We start from the raw sequence: 15,048 nt of genomic DNA on the forward strand, positions 1-15,048 counted from the left end.
TCTGGCACAAATGACTTGTAGAAAAATAATTCACTGATACACCTCTTCTAGAAACATAATAGCAAAAATTGTGATTTTGAATACAAATAGCCATTTTGGACTGTTTGTGATGCTCAGAAAAATTTATTAATCATTTTAGTGACACTTTTGGTCCAGTGGACGTTATGTGACTTGCACCTCTGATTGTTGCCACTATGCCACAATTGCTGCACAGACAATTGCTGCTCCTGGGGGCTTCTTCTACTTGCTCTCAGTCAGATTGCCTAATGATGATGTAATTCAGTGGTTCCCAAGGTGGACCACAGGTCCATTCTGAGTGGTTCACGACTCGCGAGAATGTAGGTCAACTTCTGAATATTTTTTTTTTAAAACATTTCCAGCAAAGCAGCTGTTGTGTTGCCCTGTTCTTGTCATCAGGCCTGTTTACGTGTAGTCTCACAATGCCAGACCTATCTCATCAGCGCTGCAGTATGGTCTGGCTACACCGCCTATCTATTCTGGAATAGTGGGAAAAAAACGCTCTGGCTTGTTTGCATTTCTTTAAACCAATCACAACTGTCCTGAGCGGCGCTAATCCTCGATAGTGAGAGGGGAGAAACATCCGGGAGACGGTCAGGCTTTATCCCAGCAATGTACACCTGTTGAGCCAGACTAGTTTACATGTTATGCTGTAAAGTAATATTTTAAGAAAAAAAAAAAAGAAATAAATAAATAAATATATATATATATATATATATATATATATATATATATATATATATATATATATATATATATATTTATTTTTTTTTTTTTTTTTTGGTAGCCTGAATAAGGTGAATTGTTTGTAACTGCTATTGCAATTCTTTTAGTGTTGTTAAATTGAACTCTCTGGCTGCAATGTTTCTTATTTGAAAGAGATTTTAGACCCTGTACGTTTTTTAATTTTAGTAGAAGTAATTAGCCTGGTTAACACCAGACCCTTGTCAGCTGTAACTGAGAGTGGGTCTGGGAAAGGTTCATTGACAGTTCATTTCCAAAGGGGCGTCACCAACGGACGCCCCTCAAATGCCTCTGGGCTCATTGGATAGTCCTTCAACCAATCAGAGCAACGATACGGGTGACGCTTTTCACATCCAACAAAATAAATGTGATATTGGTTTTTGGTGTGGTCCCTCCACGCCCTACTTTCTCCTTGCAGGTGTTGCATATTGCTAACTTGTTATCTTTTGCACACACGCTGAAGAATTTCCAAACAGCTGATATGTTGCAGGTTAATTCACGAGGCTCCCTACATGTGCAAGAATAGCGCGGACACGCACTTCACACCACACATGGCGGAGAAGTTGAGAGAAAGGAAAAAGAGACTGTGTCTCTGTCCGTGTGTCTTGTCGTCGCCCTTGAGAACTGTAACTCGTATAACTTATGTTGTCAGTTAATTATAGCATTGACCGGTATAAAATCGGCATATGTCAGACTGACCTGCCGGTCCCTGGTCTTGGTGAAGCACGGCTTCGGTAGCCGTCATGTTGAATGTAAACAAAAAGCTGCTCGCCGTCGCTGCGCTATCCTCGTTGCGTAAAGCCCGCCTCAACGGTTGTGATTGGTGTTAAGCCCGCCTCAGCGGTTGTGATTGGTGCCTCAATTTTGAGGACATTGGAAATGGGTTTGAATGGCTCTTCGCCAGACTGACCTGCAGAGCAAATCTCAAATTGGCCGGAAGTTCGTCAGGGTTTACCCAGGCTAAGAAGTAATAGTTCCCTTTTTTGTGAAGTGAAATTTAAGGCCAGCACAGTGGTTAGCATAGGTTCTGCACCGTAAGAAGGGGATGGGTTTTATTCACTCATAGGCAGAATGGATCAATTGAAATGAGCCGAATGGGTATTAAGTGGGTCTATGAGGTATTTGTGTGGACTGTGACCACTGGCTCAGCCGCTGGGGAACCAGTGATGTAATTAAAGCAACTGACTCAAGACAAACTTGGAAATTCAACGTCAGCTAAATTGAAGTAGTCTCGCTTTAAAGCCAAGCAATGTGTATTTGCAACACCTTGTCACCAGTTGTCTATGAGTTGCGAGCAGTTCAACTAATAAGAGATTAAACAATAGTCGGAAAAATAGTTATGTAGCTAAATCTTTCTTATTTTTAGCATCTTGCATCTTGGGGGGTCCTGGTACCAGGATTGGGAACCACTGATCTAGCATTCAGCAAAACATGAAAATGAATAAAACACGGCAGCTTCTGCATTTATAAAATCATCACAGCTGATGTGCGCTATGACTCATCATACAACTCACTGACTGTACGCCATACTGAAGGTCAATGTACTTTGGCGCTGAGCGGAAGGCACGTGACTCATCACAGAAATAGCACATTCAATTAAAATTAAGTTGTGAAAGACACAAAGGAGAGCAACAACTAATACTTCATGTCTTTTCCTCCAATGACACATTGTGATTGTTCCGCTTCGCCAGCTTTAGAGATGGTTCTGTGTTCATCCTCCCAGTTGGCCTGTGGGGCCTTGTGAATAAACACATGGAGGTTAATGTCTCATGTTCTATCCCGTTCTCTGCAGACAGCTCTGACAGGAGGAGAGAGAGAAGAGCCTAAAAGAAAAGCTGTTTCGATAATACGCTAATCTGGTTCTCACATCTCTTTGTTTTAGGCGGTGAGACAGGATATTTTCCTCAAGCTACTGTTAAGAAGTATCTTGAGTCCGCTGTAGGTGAGCTGTCAAGGGGAAATGTTTTCTCCCATTCTTTTTGTGAGAACACCCCTAAGCGGCCTTTAGTGAACTTGCCATCACCCACACATACTGACAGCAGAGAGCACGTACTTCCACGGTCCTGCTCACGTCACCGAGGTGATAAACAACCACAGGCCTAGCCACAGAGATAAGGCTTCCAAGCAGTCTATCAAACAAACAAAGCCAAATGACGAATCTGGAGAGATGTTAAGAAATTATGCTATAGTGTCCATGTATCTCCCCTCTCTGCCTTTTTTTCCCATACACACAGTGACACACACACACACACAGTGACACACACACACACACACACACACACACACACACACACACACTTCAGCCTGTCCTGGAAAAATCATTAGAGCTCCCACCACCCCACACACACTGCATGCAGATGGAGAAAAATAGGGCTGAGAGCCAAAACGCCTGAGGGTCTTTTTATGACAATAACCTTCTGTAGAGCTGCTTGTATCCCTCCACCTAGATCAGGGAGAGGTGCTGAGGGATGGATGGGAAAATAAGAGAGATAACCATACAAAATATTAGGCGAGGAAAATTTACACAAAGTACAGGAGGAGGAAGAAATACGTGTCATTTTGCTCTCATGGCCTGGAGAGATGGCAGGCTAAATGCTCTTTTAAAACAGCTTGAACATTGAAATGATGATGGCTCCTTTTGCCTCAGCAAAGCACATTAATACAGAGCCGAATGCCATTTCCACTTTTGTTAAATGGCTCACCTATTGAGTATTCAATTACAATGGCTGTCTCTCGTTTGGAAGACGGGGCTGGGACCCATAAAAATAAGCTCCCTCTGAGTGTGGAGCTGCAGAACGCATTGGACAGCAATGGAAGGCATGGGGGGCTCCTGTATGGGGGTGGGATATAATGTTAATGGCAGGGAGTGAGGAGGTTGTTGGGTATTGGCTGTGGGGCAAAAAAACTAAGCTCGTCATCTGTGGTACCGTTTTAAGGAAGCATATTTTTAAACCATTTGCGCTGATAAAAAAAAAGAAAAAAAAAGAGCCCAAGCACATGAAATGCTCTAAATTGAGAAAGCCATGAATCCTGGCTTAAAAAACATCAGTCAGGGTGATTAATTCAGTCTTGATTAATCATTCCATTTGTCTATGATATGTCTAAAATTCCACAATACAAATCCGCCAGTAATGGTACAATTCTTCCCCCCCATTGTGTGGTTTATCTCTTATGCTCAAATAGCAAAAGCAAATTGTGGCTAATTTTATCGGCGAAACCACTGGCATGTGTTTTTTCCAGCGGTAATGATTCCCTCATTCGGGCCTAATTAACTACAGCCATTAAATGGAGGGAAATGTAATGCCCTGGGTTCCATGTCAGGTAGTCAGAGGAGGACAGCACAGGAGGACTCAATTAGGCCTGTGCTGTTCCCAGGTTATCACACGACATGTTTGCCAATTAAGTGGAGTAGTGTCTGATGTCTATGTGCCTCTGTCGGCACCATTTCAGGCCCTAGCAGCGCAGAAACGCCGTCGCTAGCCTCTCCACCCCCCCACCAGTGAAGGTACAGACACTACACTATGCCCCAAAAAGGCAGTAATTACAGGATGGATGGGAGACTGTTATATAAGTATGAGGCTGCCGATAGGCCAGGCAGGGCCTGCTGATGCCAGGTTTCAAACAAGTACCAGCAGGATCGAGTTACAGCAGAATTACCAAGGGTAGACTCAGTCAGAAACACAGACACATTTCAACATTTGAAACAGGCAAAAACAAGGGAAGAAACAGAGGCTATTGACATTTTTTGGAGTCTGTGGTGTTGTTGCACGACTGTTTTAGAGTTTTGATCAAAAGGGAATTGTGATCTGACAAGACTGAAATAAGATCCCAGTCATGACAAATAAATGCAGCACTCAATTTTCAAAAACTTCAATCTTCCTCAAAATTATTATATTAGTCACTTTCAAAACATGAGATCTTACAGCTGCTTTTAACATATTTCCCCAAGTGTGTGTTGCTGTGTATCGTGACTCAGTAAGAGTGGAAGAAGAAGGCAGAGACAGGCAGACACATTAGCCTTCCCTTATGGCACATTCTGCAAGGCTATAGGAGTCAGTCTGCATGATCCTGACTGTCACTGACTTGTTATGAAAGCAACGCGGGCTGAGGCTGATCCATCACTTTGGGGGGTGGAAGTTGGGGTGAGAGGAGGGCCAGGGGGCCTGGAGGGGGCGTGGGCGGGGGCAGCCCTGTTGCCTGTCACTCACCATGCACCACTGCATGACCGCCAACCTTGTCTGGCTTGTGCACAATGGGAGGTCTAGGGCTCGACTGTATGAGCAGTCATTCCCCGCTCCCTCCTCCCAGCAGCCAACACAGAGGAAGGCCAAAAGGAGTCAAAACACTCTGGACAGACATTAGTCCTATATAGACCCTGGAAGACCTCACTGCTTGAGGCAGCTGAGCAGTGAATATCTGCTCTGTTTCCCACTGAATCTCTTATTTTGGCGGACCTAGCCGGGTTCAATTCCGGAGAGCATGCCCCAACAAAGACTCCAAAAGATCTCCTTCAACAAACATACATTGCAATTATCCAGAGTCATTAAACTGTAATGACTGGAGGTGTTTGCTTAAGAAGCAAACTTCTTAAACAAACAGTTACAGTACCACCCACCCGAAAATACGTAACGCTTGCAAAATGTACACCGTGGTTTAGGAGACAGAATCGTTCCTCACAGCAATTAGGGAGCGAAAGAGATGTGCATATGTAAAAGGGAGGTCTTATGTTAGGAGAGGATAGAAAAGAGGAAAAAGCTGTAGTCAGCAACAGCAATAAATCTTCAAATGCTGAGCAGCTTCTTCCAGTTGTGTCCTGCTCTGTGGACCCCATCTCTAACCCGAAGACAGGGCTCTCTTTAGTAGCTTTAGCAGTGGGGAGGCGAGTTCAGTCCAGTGATCATCCACTCCCCGCCCCCCGAAGGTGCAGTTTGTCCAGGCGGTGCCTCAGAGTCAAGCTCAGCTGGCCTGTTAGAGGATACTTTCCAGCAGCACCACGGTCTGTGACCACAGCTTGACCTCCAACCAGCTACTCACTTCCACAGAGGCGAGAAAAATCAATAGATCAACCGGCATGAAATGGTGACGCGATTGAGATGAATGATTGCCGGGCTAATTCTTATTCATCTCTTTATGGGGCAGTGATAAGTGAGAAGTTAAATGGGCACTGAGGAGAAATGAGAGCAATGAGTGGAATGAAACAGTGGACATGACATTTTGATTTTGCTTTAAACGAGGTGAGAGGCTATGAACTATAAAGTACTCAGAGAGCACATACCTCCACCAAGACTGCACAATCCTTTGAATTTGTTGTATTAATAATGGAAAATATTCAGAAGTATTTAATTTGAATCAGGCAGGTTTGATCTTAATTCTAACTTGGAATATGGATGAAGTTCATAAAACAACACGTATTATTACTATTATTATATTATTATTATTGCAAAAAAAAACTTCAAACTTGCAGTTATTTGCTGTGCCGGTCTGCAATATTGTAAAACCTGCAAGTCTACACCAATGCGACAAGACAAGACAGTGTATCATCTCAATAGCATTGACTCTCTGTAATACCGTTCTAACTTCCGACTTACCAGGCTTTTTTGTAGTTGGATATAATTTGTAGCGTCTTGAAATATGAATGAGGATAGTGATAGTGAGATACTTGCTACAGTTGCATTTCTAGTAATGATGAAATGGCAAAAATAACATTTTATTTCTCTGAATCTCTGCTCCGTTCCCAATCTTCATTCCCTCTCTAGCTCGCTTGACCACATACCGCACTCGCAGGCGCTCAATGAGCAGCCGTCCAAAACTCTGCCATTTCTAACAGTTGACAGTTTGTAACTAAACCTGTTTGAGTCGTGACTCACTCGGATCTTTCACCCGCGTCTTTAAATTAACTCATGAGTTGCGAGTCTCTAGTATCAACTCGGATCAGTCCTACTACAATTCAATCTAAAATGATAACAGCGCCACACACACGTCTTGCAACATTAGCTACTACTAGTCCTGGCCATCTTAGCTGCCAAAAGCTTTATAACTTACAATTTCGTAAGCAACCACAACTCCACAAGTTAACTCAAACGACTGAGTGAGCAGAGAGACAGTCCGAGACAGGTTGGAACTTCCCGACCCGCAGACCATGGGACTCACTCAAGGACTCATGAGTCATGATGACTCATGAGACGGACTCATGAGTCATGATGACTCATGAGTCCTTGAGTGAGTCAGTCAATTGCGCGAAACAGTGAAGTCTCTCCTTGAGTCAGGGTGAAAAGCAAATCCACAACAAAAGCAATTCTTTCACTTCTGAAATAACATACAATGTTCTCCACGTAGCCTAGGCCTACTGTAGGTTTGGTGTATAAATGTAGTATGTTAAAATGCAATTAGGTCGAGCAGACAGTCCGAAACATTGCAAGCTCGCAGTAGGACTGAGTTTCCTTGGCGATTTAGCAATACTGACTCAAGTGACTTGCACAACCCGGATCAGTTTAGTGAGTGACTCAGAATAACCCAAATCCTTAAAAGGAATAGAGTTTGCCAGGCGTATTTGTAACTGACTTGACCAGCGGACCCTGCTATGAGCTGATTGGCTGTTGATACAGGTGACGTCCCCGACGTTTTAAAACCAGCCAATGGCAACTTGACAAGCTGAGTCTGGCTGAGATGGGACAGTTCAGAGCGCTGCAACTTTTCCCTGCAACGGCCTAAAACGGTTTTGTCTAGTCGTGAACTTTGGTCTGAACTGGGATTTTGTTGTTCAAGACTATAATTACAATAATTTGGAAAATTATAGGTAAGAGTCGAGGTAAGGTATTTAAAAAATGTTACTACATTTGGTGAAGATTGATTGAAATTTGTATGAGTCGTGATAAAAATAAGACTCCAGAGTTGACAGCCCATGCTAGGAGCTCTGTGAGGCTGTACTTACTGTATGAGCAGTAAGGCTTTTAGCTAAATGCTAATGTCAGCATGCTAACATGCTCACAATGACCATGTTAACATGCAGATGTCTAGCATGTTAACCATGTTCACCCTCTAAGTTTAGCATGTTAGCATACTAACATTTGTGGCCGATCATTCAAGCACACAACACAAACAAGACATCCTATGAAATAACCCAAAAACAAAACAGACCAACATGACTTCCGCCTTTGTGGAAATAAACATAGCATGCACACATAACGTATCAATCTTAATCAAAACAACGTGCTGTCAAAGAGAATATCTGTCCTAAAGAGGTCTCATTTCACTTACCGTCTCGTTGCCAAACAAGATGTCGACGTAAGGCATGACCTTCATCAAGGGCTCTTTAAAGAACTGGCTGATGAAAGGTGCCGAGAGGTTCATGCAGAAGATTTTGTTGTTATCTGAAGCGTGCTTTGCCACCTTCAGGATGGACTCGGGGGACACAGTCAGGAAAAAACCCTGAAAACAAGAAGAATATTTACTTACATAATGTTTTCCGCAGTTTGACTGACCTCAACTGGATCAAACAAATGCATGTGTACAGTGCCACTGTACAGGCAGCATTATGCGTTTTGACAGCACAACATGGACTGAAACCCTTTAAACTGCTAATTTGTGGGTTTTGGATCCTAACAAGGCAATTGTAGGGTGACATGGCTTAGTATTATCGAAATAACACAGGAGCCAAAGGGGGGGAGGGTGGGGGGTAGCGGTAGTACTCAAACATTTATTTGAAACGGTTTCTTAGAGCATACACAGAGCAACAAAGAAGAGAAAAAAGGGCAGGAAAAAATCCATCCAGGACAAAGCCTGTGGCTGGGCTCCAAGGCTCGTACTGGAGGAAGCAACCTGCACATATCCAATGATAGGGCGAACAAAAGTCTCGTCTGGACTCTCCTTACTTGGAAACAAGAGAGGCAAGTCCACTCATTGTGTGAATGAATACAAATCAGGTAAGAAAACACCTTTGTGTTTCAGCTGGAAACCTGAAGCGAGACTCTCCTGCAAGCCACACAAAAACACTCCTCCTTTGATACTGATCTTCTTAACCTTGTTTTTCAGCAACAAGCTGCTCTGTAAAACCACTGTGTCACAATAGGGGCAAAAGAGGGGAGAGAGGAAAGGAAAGTTTCAGCACAGTGATACATTTAATCTGGCTGAAAAGCTTCCATTGTGTGCTACAGTGCAGTTCTCATTAAAGCACGATGACATTTGCAGTAACAGAGGAGCGACCTCCATGAAAAAGAAAAAAGAGTATAATACAGATGAATAGAGGGTGACCGTGTAGTCACTCAAATGTACAAGGCATTACAATACAGCCATGCTAAGCAGGTGAGTTCTTTATTACACATTCATGGTGTCATTCACTCTCTTGGGAGAAATTCTCATCCCTCTGCGTTGCCGAATGACCTGTTTTTTTTTTTTTTGAGAAAAAGTCTTAAAGTTAAGGCCCAGGTCAGCGTCTGTGGTTGCTGTGTCACGGTACCATCTGTTGAAGACTAAAAAGGTGTTTTCAATAGATTTGGGAGCACAAAGGAACTCACTCTGAGCTAATGGCCCATCACTGACCCTGACATTTTTCTTTTGCACCGTGCCAACGTGTCAGAGGAAGGGGAGATTGTTTTCTGACACAAATGGTCTTTTTTTGGTAGTTGAAAATAAACTGTCATGGTTACCGTAATGTTAACACTGATCAAAGGCCGGCGGCTCAATCAAATATCCTGAGCGGTGGTGAACTTTAAAAGCAATGCCACAGCTTCTCTAATCACACACTGGCTCTGTGTAATTTACTTCTGGCCTCACTACCACTGCCAGTGCAATCACATTAAATAGCTCAGAACTGTAATACATAAACTGACTTCAGAACAAATTATATTCATGTACTACAAAAAAAGAAACTCTAACACTTTACTCTTATTTGAGCACTCAAGTTCATTTTGATTTGATGCAATGCATTTACAGTGAGAATATTTAAAAAAAAAAAAATGCTAAAATAAACCAAGAGACAAAAACATTGAAATAATACAATAATCTTTCAAACTCAACATCAGTACAAATCTGGGTGTCTCCCAGGAAGTTGTTAGGCCAACCACATCCTGTCACACCTCGTCTTGTGAGCAGGCCTAAACTGTCCTAAAATTGTCACACCCATTAAATATATAGTATTTGCTGTGTTAAATAGCGCTTCTGCAGCTTTTCCCTAGAGCTTTTAGTTATATTTAGATAAAGTGTATTAATCTATGATGTTAGGCGCACCTCCGCTACAAAACACTGTGGGACACCCTGAAAACTAACCCACCAATGAATGACAAACATCTAATTAATAACTCAAAGATTCTGAAGTCTATATCTGTCTTTCAATATACACATTTATATGTAGCTTCAAAACATGTGTCAAAAAATCCACAAAAAATTTAAAATCCATCTATATATAAAAACCTTTTTGTGAATGTCTGTGTTTGAAGTAAAAGTAATGCTGCAGGAATCCTGTTCATAAAAATCATACAGGCCATTTTTTCCACCAGGCTCCAAATGTTGTGACTCCAGTGGCTTGTGGGAGAAAAAATAAAAAGCCTCAGTCTAAGCCATGTGAAATTCCAGTTCCCATCAGTAGTCTCCGCCGACTACGAAACAGGAGAAGTTTAGTCTTTAGTGCTGTGGTGCAGATCATGTATCAAGAGTACCAGATCCAGTTTCCCAGGTGTCAGGGAGCCCTGTGAAGTGGGGTGACTATCACATTTCCAGGTCAAGATGATCAAAGCACTGGGTACACTTCGTACAATTTCCACCCAGCCAAAACATTCAATAAAGCATTCAGAAAGGCATTTTCCTGGCAGACAATAATGCGGCGCGATGTTTGGCCATGTCAAGTGGTAATTTGAGGGAAGAGTTGGAAACCAGGGCATCCATTTTCAATGTTTACCCTAAAAAGAGGAATGACTTCCACTTTACTTACACAAAGAAAATGTCTAAATGCTACTCTGAGATGAAATTAGTGGTAATCTAACCATAGAGGCACAAACTACACAGCTGCAGCACGCTATCACACTTTCCCCTGCATTGTATCAGTGTTTTCCCTGGGGCTGTTCACATCTGAAAAGCTGGGTGTGATGGATGGCATGGTGTCACCAGGCTTAAAATAAAAGTGGACATCTGAAGGGTAAAAATGATCTATTTTGGGAAGGGCATTTTCATTTGCACCGGCAGCAGAGGTGGTCATGGAAAAGGAAAATCTTCTTTCTTTTTTTCAGGTCTATTTTAATTCTGCAGGGATAAGGGGGAGTGTTCAAAGTACTGTGTCATGAAGGTTTTGTTTGACACTTCCTAGTACTCAGAAATGATGGAGCAAATTTAAACCATCACCACTTTAGTGAAAAGAGTAATTATGGCTCCTGCAATCATACTAAATTTAATCAAATCCCCAGATCTTAAGTCAGGTTTATTTATACAGCCAGAAATCACAAGTTTCTCACAGAGGGTTTTTGCAATATAAAGACCCTCCATCCTTAGAGCTGCTCTTAATATTTTATATGAAAAATTGATGAAATTACTGTATAATGTCAAAAAGGTCACTCGTAGTGATAACACCCCAGATAAGTATCACCTGGCTCTTCAGTTATTCAAGATTACATTTTCTTTATTGCCATTAAGCAGAGTATAAATACAGAGCTAATGCAGTTAGCATCTAACCAGAGTGCAAGCATATCGTGATATATATATAGATATACACACTGTATATACAGAAAGTGCAGGAGTAAGTAATGCAGTGAATATATTAAAATATAGACAGTAGGGATTGCAAATGTGAGGTATGTAAAGTATGAACATCAACAAATGTACAGTTGGATGATATATGTATAGAACATAGTTAAACAGATAGAGGTTTTGTGATAGAGCGAATATGAATAGTGCAAGTAACGTGGTATAAGTACAGAGGATTGTTAAATAGTATGATTGTACAGATAGTACAAATATGAATAGTAAGTAACTGACGAGTTAATAACTGTCCAATAGAGTACTGAGTAGTGCAGTAGAGCTCAGCTTAGTGTAGCTTTTTAGTGGCTTTCATCTAAAACTTTGCTGTTTTGGTTTAGCCTCTCATCAGAGTTCTTTCCAGACGGAGGAGGCAGCTGTTTTCAGTAAACTCTGATAATCCCAATGTACACTACCTGCCCAGCACCCAACAGCAGACAGACAAAGTTAGCAACTCGCTGGTGAACATTGTAAAGCATTTAGCAACTAAAGAGCCAGATATTTCCCTCGCGGATTGATGAGGACTTGAGGACCAAACCAAAAACTAAAAAGGAAAGTGAATATTGGACTTCTTTCGCAAGTGGCCAGAAACACAATTCCAACTTAACACTACTGTTGTATATGTGTAAATAGGAAATTTTCTGCTATGTTTGCCATAACCACTTTATAATATGGCAGTTTTGTGTTAACAGCTTGTTGCGTTGCTTCCAAGTTAAAAAAAAAAAAAAAAAAAGTGAATGCAGGTTTAAAACTGTGTTCAGAATGATATTACTACCGCTTCAATAACCCCAGCCTCCCCATTCACTTCAACTGAAGTCAATGAAACTGACAAATTCATGATGTGTTCCCCGTTTTGGTGCAGACTCATGGTTTGTAGTTAAACTTTGTTTAACTCTTGGCCTCTGTTGGTTAACAGAAACACATTACTCTAGCTACCTTCACCCAGTTTAGTACAATGTCACACTACTAGACTACAAACCACTCTGATACACTGTTCACAGTCTGTGTCTCGCTGCTTAACCCTTCAATTTTTGTTTTAGATCAGAAAATATGGGACGTAGAAATAAGCGCTGAAAATGTGTAGAAGAAAAATTTAACAGGACAAAACGTTGGAAAAAGCAACAAAAAAAAAAACTTGAAAAAAGCCTTCAAAAATGTTGAAAAAAAACACAAGGGTTAATAATGATCTATTACCCAAATTGAAGTTTATGACGTCACATCCTTTTTCAATGGAGGGAGGGCTTACGTGACTGTACCCTCAATTTAGGTAAGGAAAAGTTTCTTTTACACAACAACTTGAACCAGGATAGAATTGGGAACAGAGGAGGTATCCTTGATCCAGGATGGACAAGCATGAAATAGGTTGTGCTTGTAGAGAGCAATAGCATTAAGAGTTACAAACAGGTGTTTGTTCTAGTGATAAATTCCTTGTTGTCAGGAAAGCCCTGTGAGCTAACCAGCAGTGTTTCAAAGCTTTTTAAAAGCCGCCCAGGCTATGCTATCCCTGTCATTACCATAGACAGCCCCCCATCATGCTCTCTGGTGCACAGGGTTCATTACACAGAATTAGATGTCACACAGATCAGAGCGCACGTGAGGCCACACACTGCTCTCCTCCTCAGTTATCTCCGTAAAGCACCATTGCGAGGTGGATCGATAGCTGAGGTTTGGAGCTTCATTAGCTCAGTATGACTCCATCTCCATCAAGACACCTCTGGCATGCTACGCCAGTGTTGCGAGATATACTGTATTTTACTCCTCGATCCTGAAGGTCCTGCTGTTTTACACACAAACACACAGGGACAAACAAGACCTTCACACATGGTGGGGGAATCTGTGTCAGTCTCTGGCTCGATAAACAGGAGAAAGAAAGAGGACAAACAAACAGAGGTAAATGATAAATGGTGCCACAAAGTGCCTTGAGTGCTGGAAAAAAAATTACAAGGATGAAAAGAGCTCATTTAAGGCTTTTCTTTTCAAAAAGGAAAATGAGTGGGTAAAAAGCAACAAAGCAAAGCAACAGAGATTTTCACAATGCTTATGATGTTTTGTTTGCGTTGAAAGGGCCAGTTGGTTTCATTTAGAAACAAGTTCAATTAAACCAACAGAGAAGATAAATGTGCAACAACCTCGAGACATGATTCAGCATTCCCTGCACTTTTAGGATGTTTGATCTGACTGCAAGGCAATTCAACCGCGCTGATAGCATCTGGCTCTTCTTCTTCTCTCTTCCATTAAGAATCATGTTCTGGTGAAGCTTATCAGACATCTAGGAATTCATCCACTTCTGGTGAGGGAGCTGGAGGGAGGCCAACTGTACTGGAAACAGAAGGGAGGGCAGTGCTTTTAAAGGCCGCTTAGAGATGAGGAAAGGGGGCTATCATGTCAGCCGGGATCTCTAGGGCAACATAAATGTGCCACAAATGCTGGATTTAACAACTGGGCGGAGACATCACTTACTAACTGCTGCAGTATTTATTTCTAAAACATTTTCTCTGGTTTAAATATTACCAGATTTTAAAGCTAGCGGATATTTTTCCCCGATGTCACGAAGGTCTCTTGTGGTGTACGTGAAATATAGGTATGCTGCTACAAGGTCTTGGCGATAACCAAACATACCTGGCCAAGGTCGACTTAATGAGCATGGATAAAACTAGACATTAGAGCTGACCACAAAGCACTTGAGGGGAGCGTGTGTCACACTACAAGCCTGCAATTTGTACAACCATCAGAGACCGTAATTACATTAACCTCAGACGCTTCCACTTTGTAAAGCAATGGAGGAAACTACTTGCATTGAAGAAGAAAAAAAAAAAAGGTTTTTAACCCTAACTGGAGGTTAAGGTTTTGTTGGCATTACAACATTGGATGAATTGGTTTGATTTAAGTTGTATCTCTCTAAAAGTAATTTGAGATCAGCTTCAGGGTCTTTTCAAATGGCTGCCTTTTGCTCTCCTGTTAAGCTCTACAGTTTTAAAAATGTGTTGGCTGGGGGAAGAGGCCAGCCTGAGCGGGAGAGCGGGATGCCAAGGAATGTACTTAAGATCTAAAACAGACAAGATTTAAAGCCAAGAGCATTTAAATGCCAATACTAATCCACAAAATAATTCACCGCATAGCACAAACTTACAGATACCATATGTTACCTCTGTAAGAAGATGAAACGGAAAAAAACACTGCCAGTAGAGATGCTTTCTTCTCCTAAAAGTGTATTATCTTAGTAATGAAAAAGAAAACCATGCTTCTCCCTCTCTCTTCATGTTCTAAAGCCAGTTTATATTTCTACTCTCTCTGGTTCCTACTGTTGTTCTTGCCTCTATCATTGGGAGATTAGCCAAGAACAAACTGTTTGGTTTGTAGGGAGTTAAAATTTGCTAATGCACACACACTCTCAAGCGTCCTTGTCTGCCACACTGCACTTAATTAGCATTTTAGTGTGAGCAGTTCTCTCTCCTTCAGTACCTCTGAAGGGGAAACATCACTCCGACTCACAGAAGAAAAAAAACGCACACATACACTTATGGAGTCAAGTTGTGCTCCTGTAGTTTCTTACACGACTTGAGA

General features: G+C 41.7%; 1 protein-coding gene across 3 annotated transcripts in view; it reads right to left on the bottom strand.

Annotated features, from left to right (window-relative positions):
• The window catches only part of LOC114547877 (adenosine kinase), a 102,020-nt gene that overhangs the window by 21,436 nt on the left and 65,536 nt on the right, over window positions 1–15,048 (bottom strand). For all 3 annotated transcript variants that reach the window (XM_028567378.1, XM_028567377.1, XM_028567379.1), the window contains one exon: window positions 8,020–8,190. In XM_028567378.1, the coding sequence (XP_028423179.1) occupies window positions 8,020–8,190 (171 nt within the window). The remainder of the gene's footprint in view (window positions 1–8,019; window positions 8,191–15,048) is intronic.

The sequence above is a fragment of the Perca flavescens genome, chromosome 21 (genome assembly GCF_004354835.1).
Source record: "Perca flavescens isolate YP-PL-M2 chromosome 21, PFLA_1.0, whole genome shotgun sequence".
Taxonomy (NCBI): Eukaryota; Metazoa; Chordata; class Actinopteri; order Perciformes; family Percidae; genus Perca; species Perca flavescens.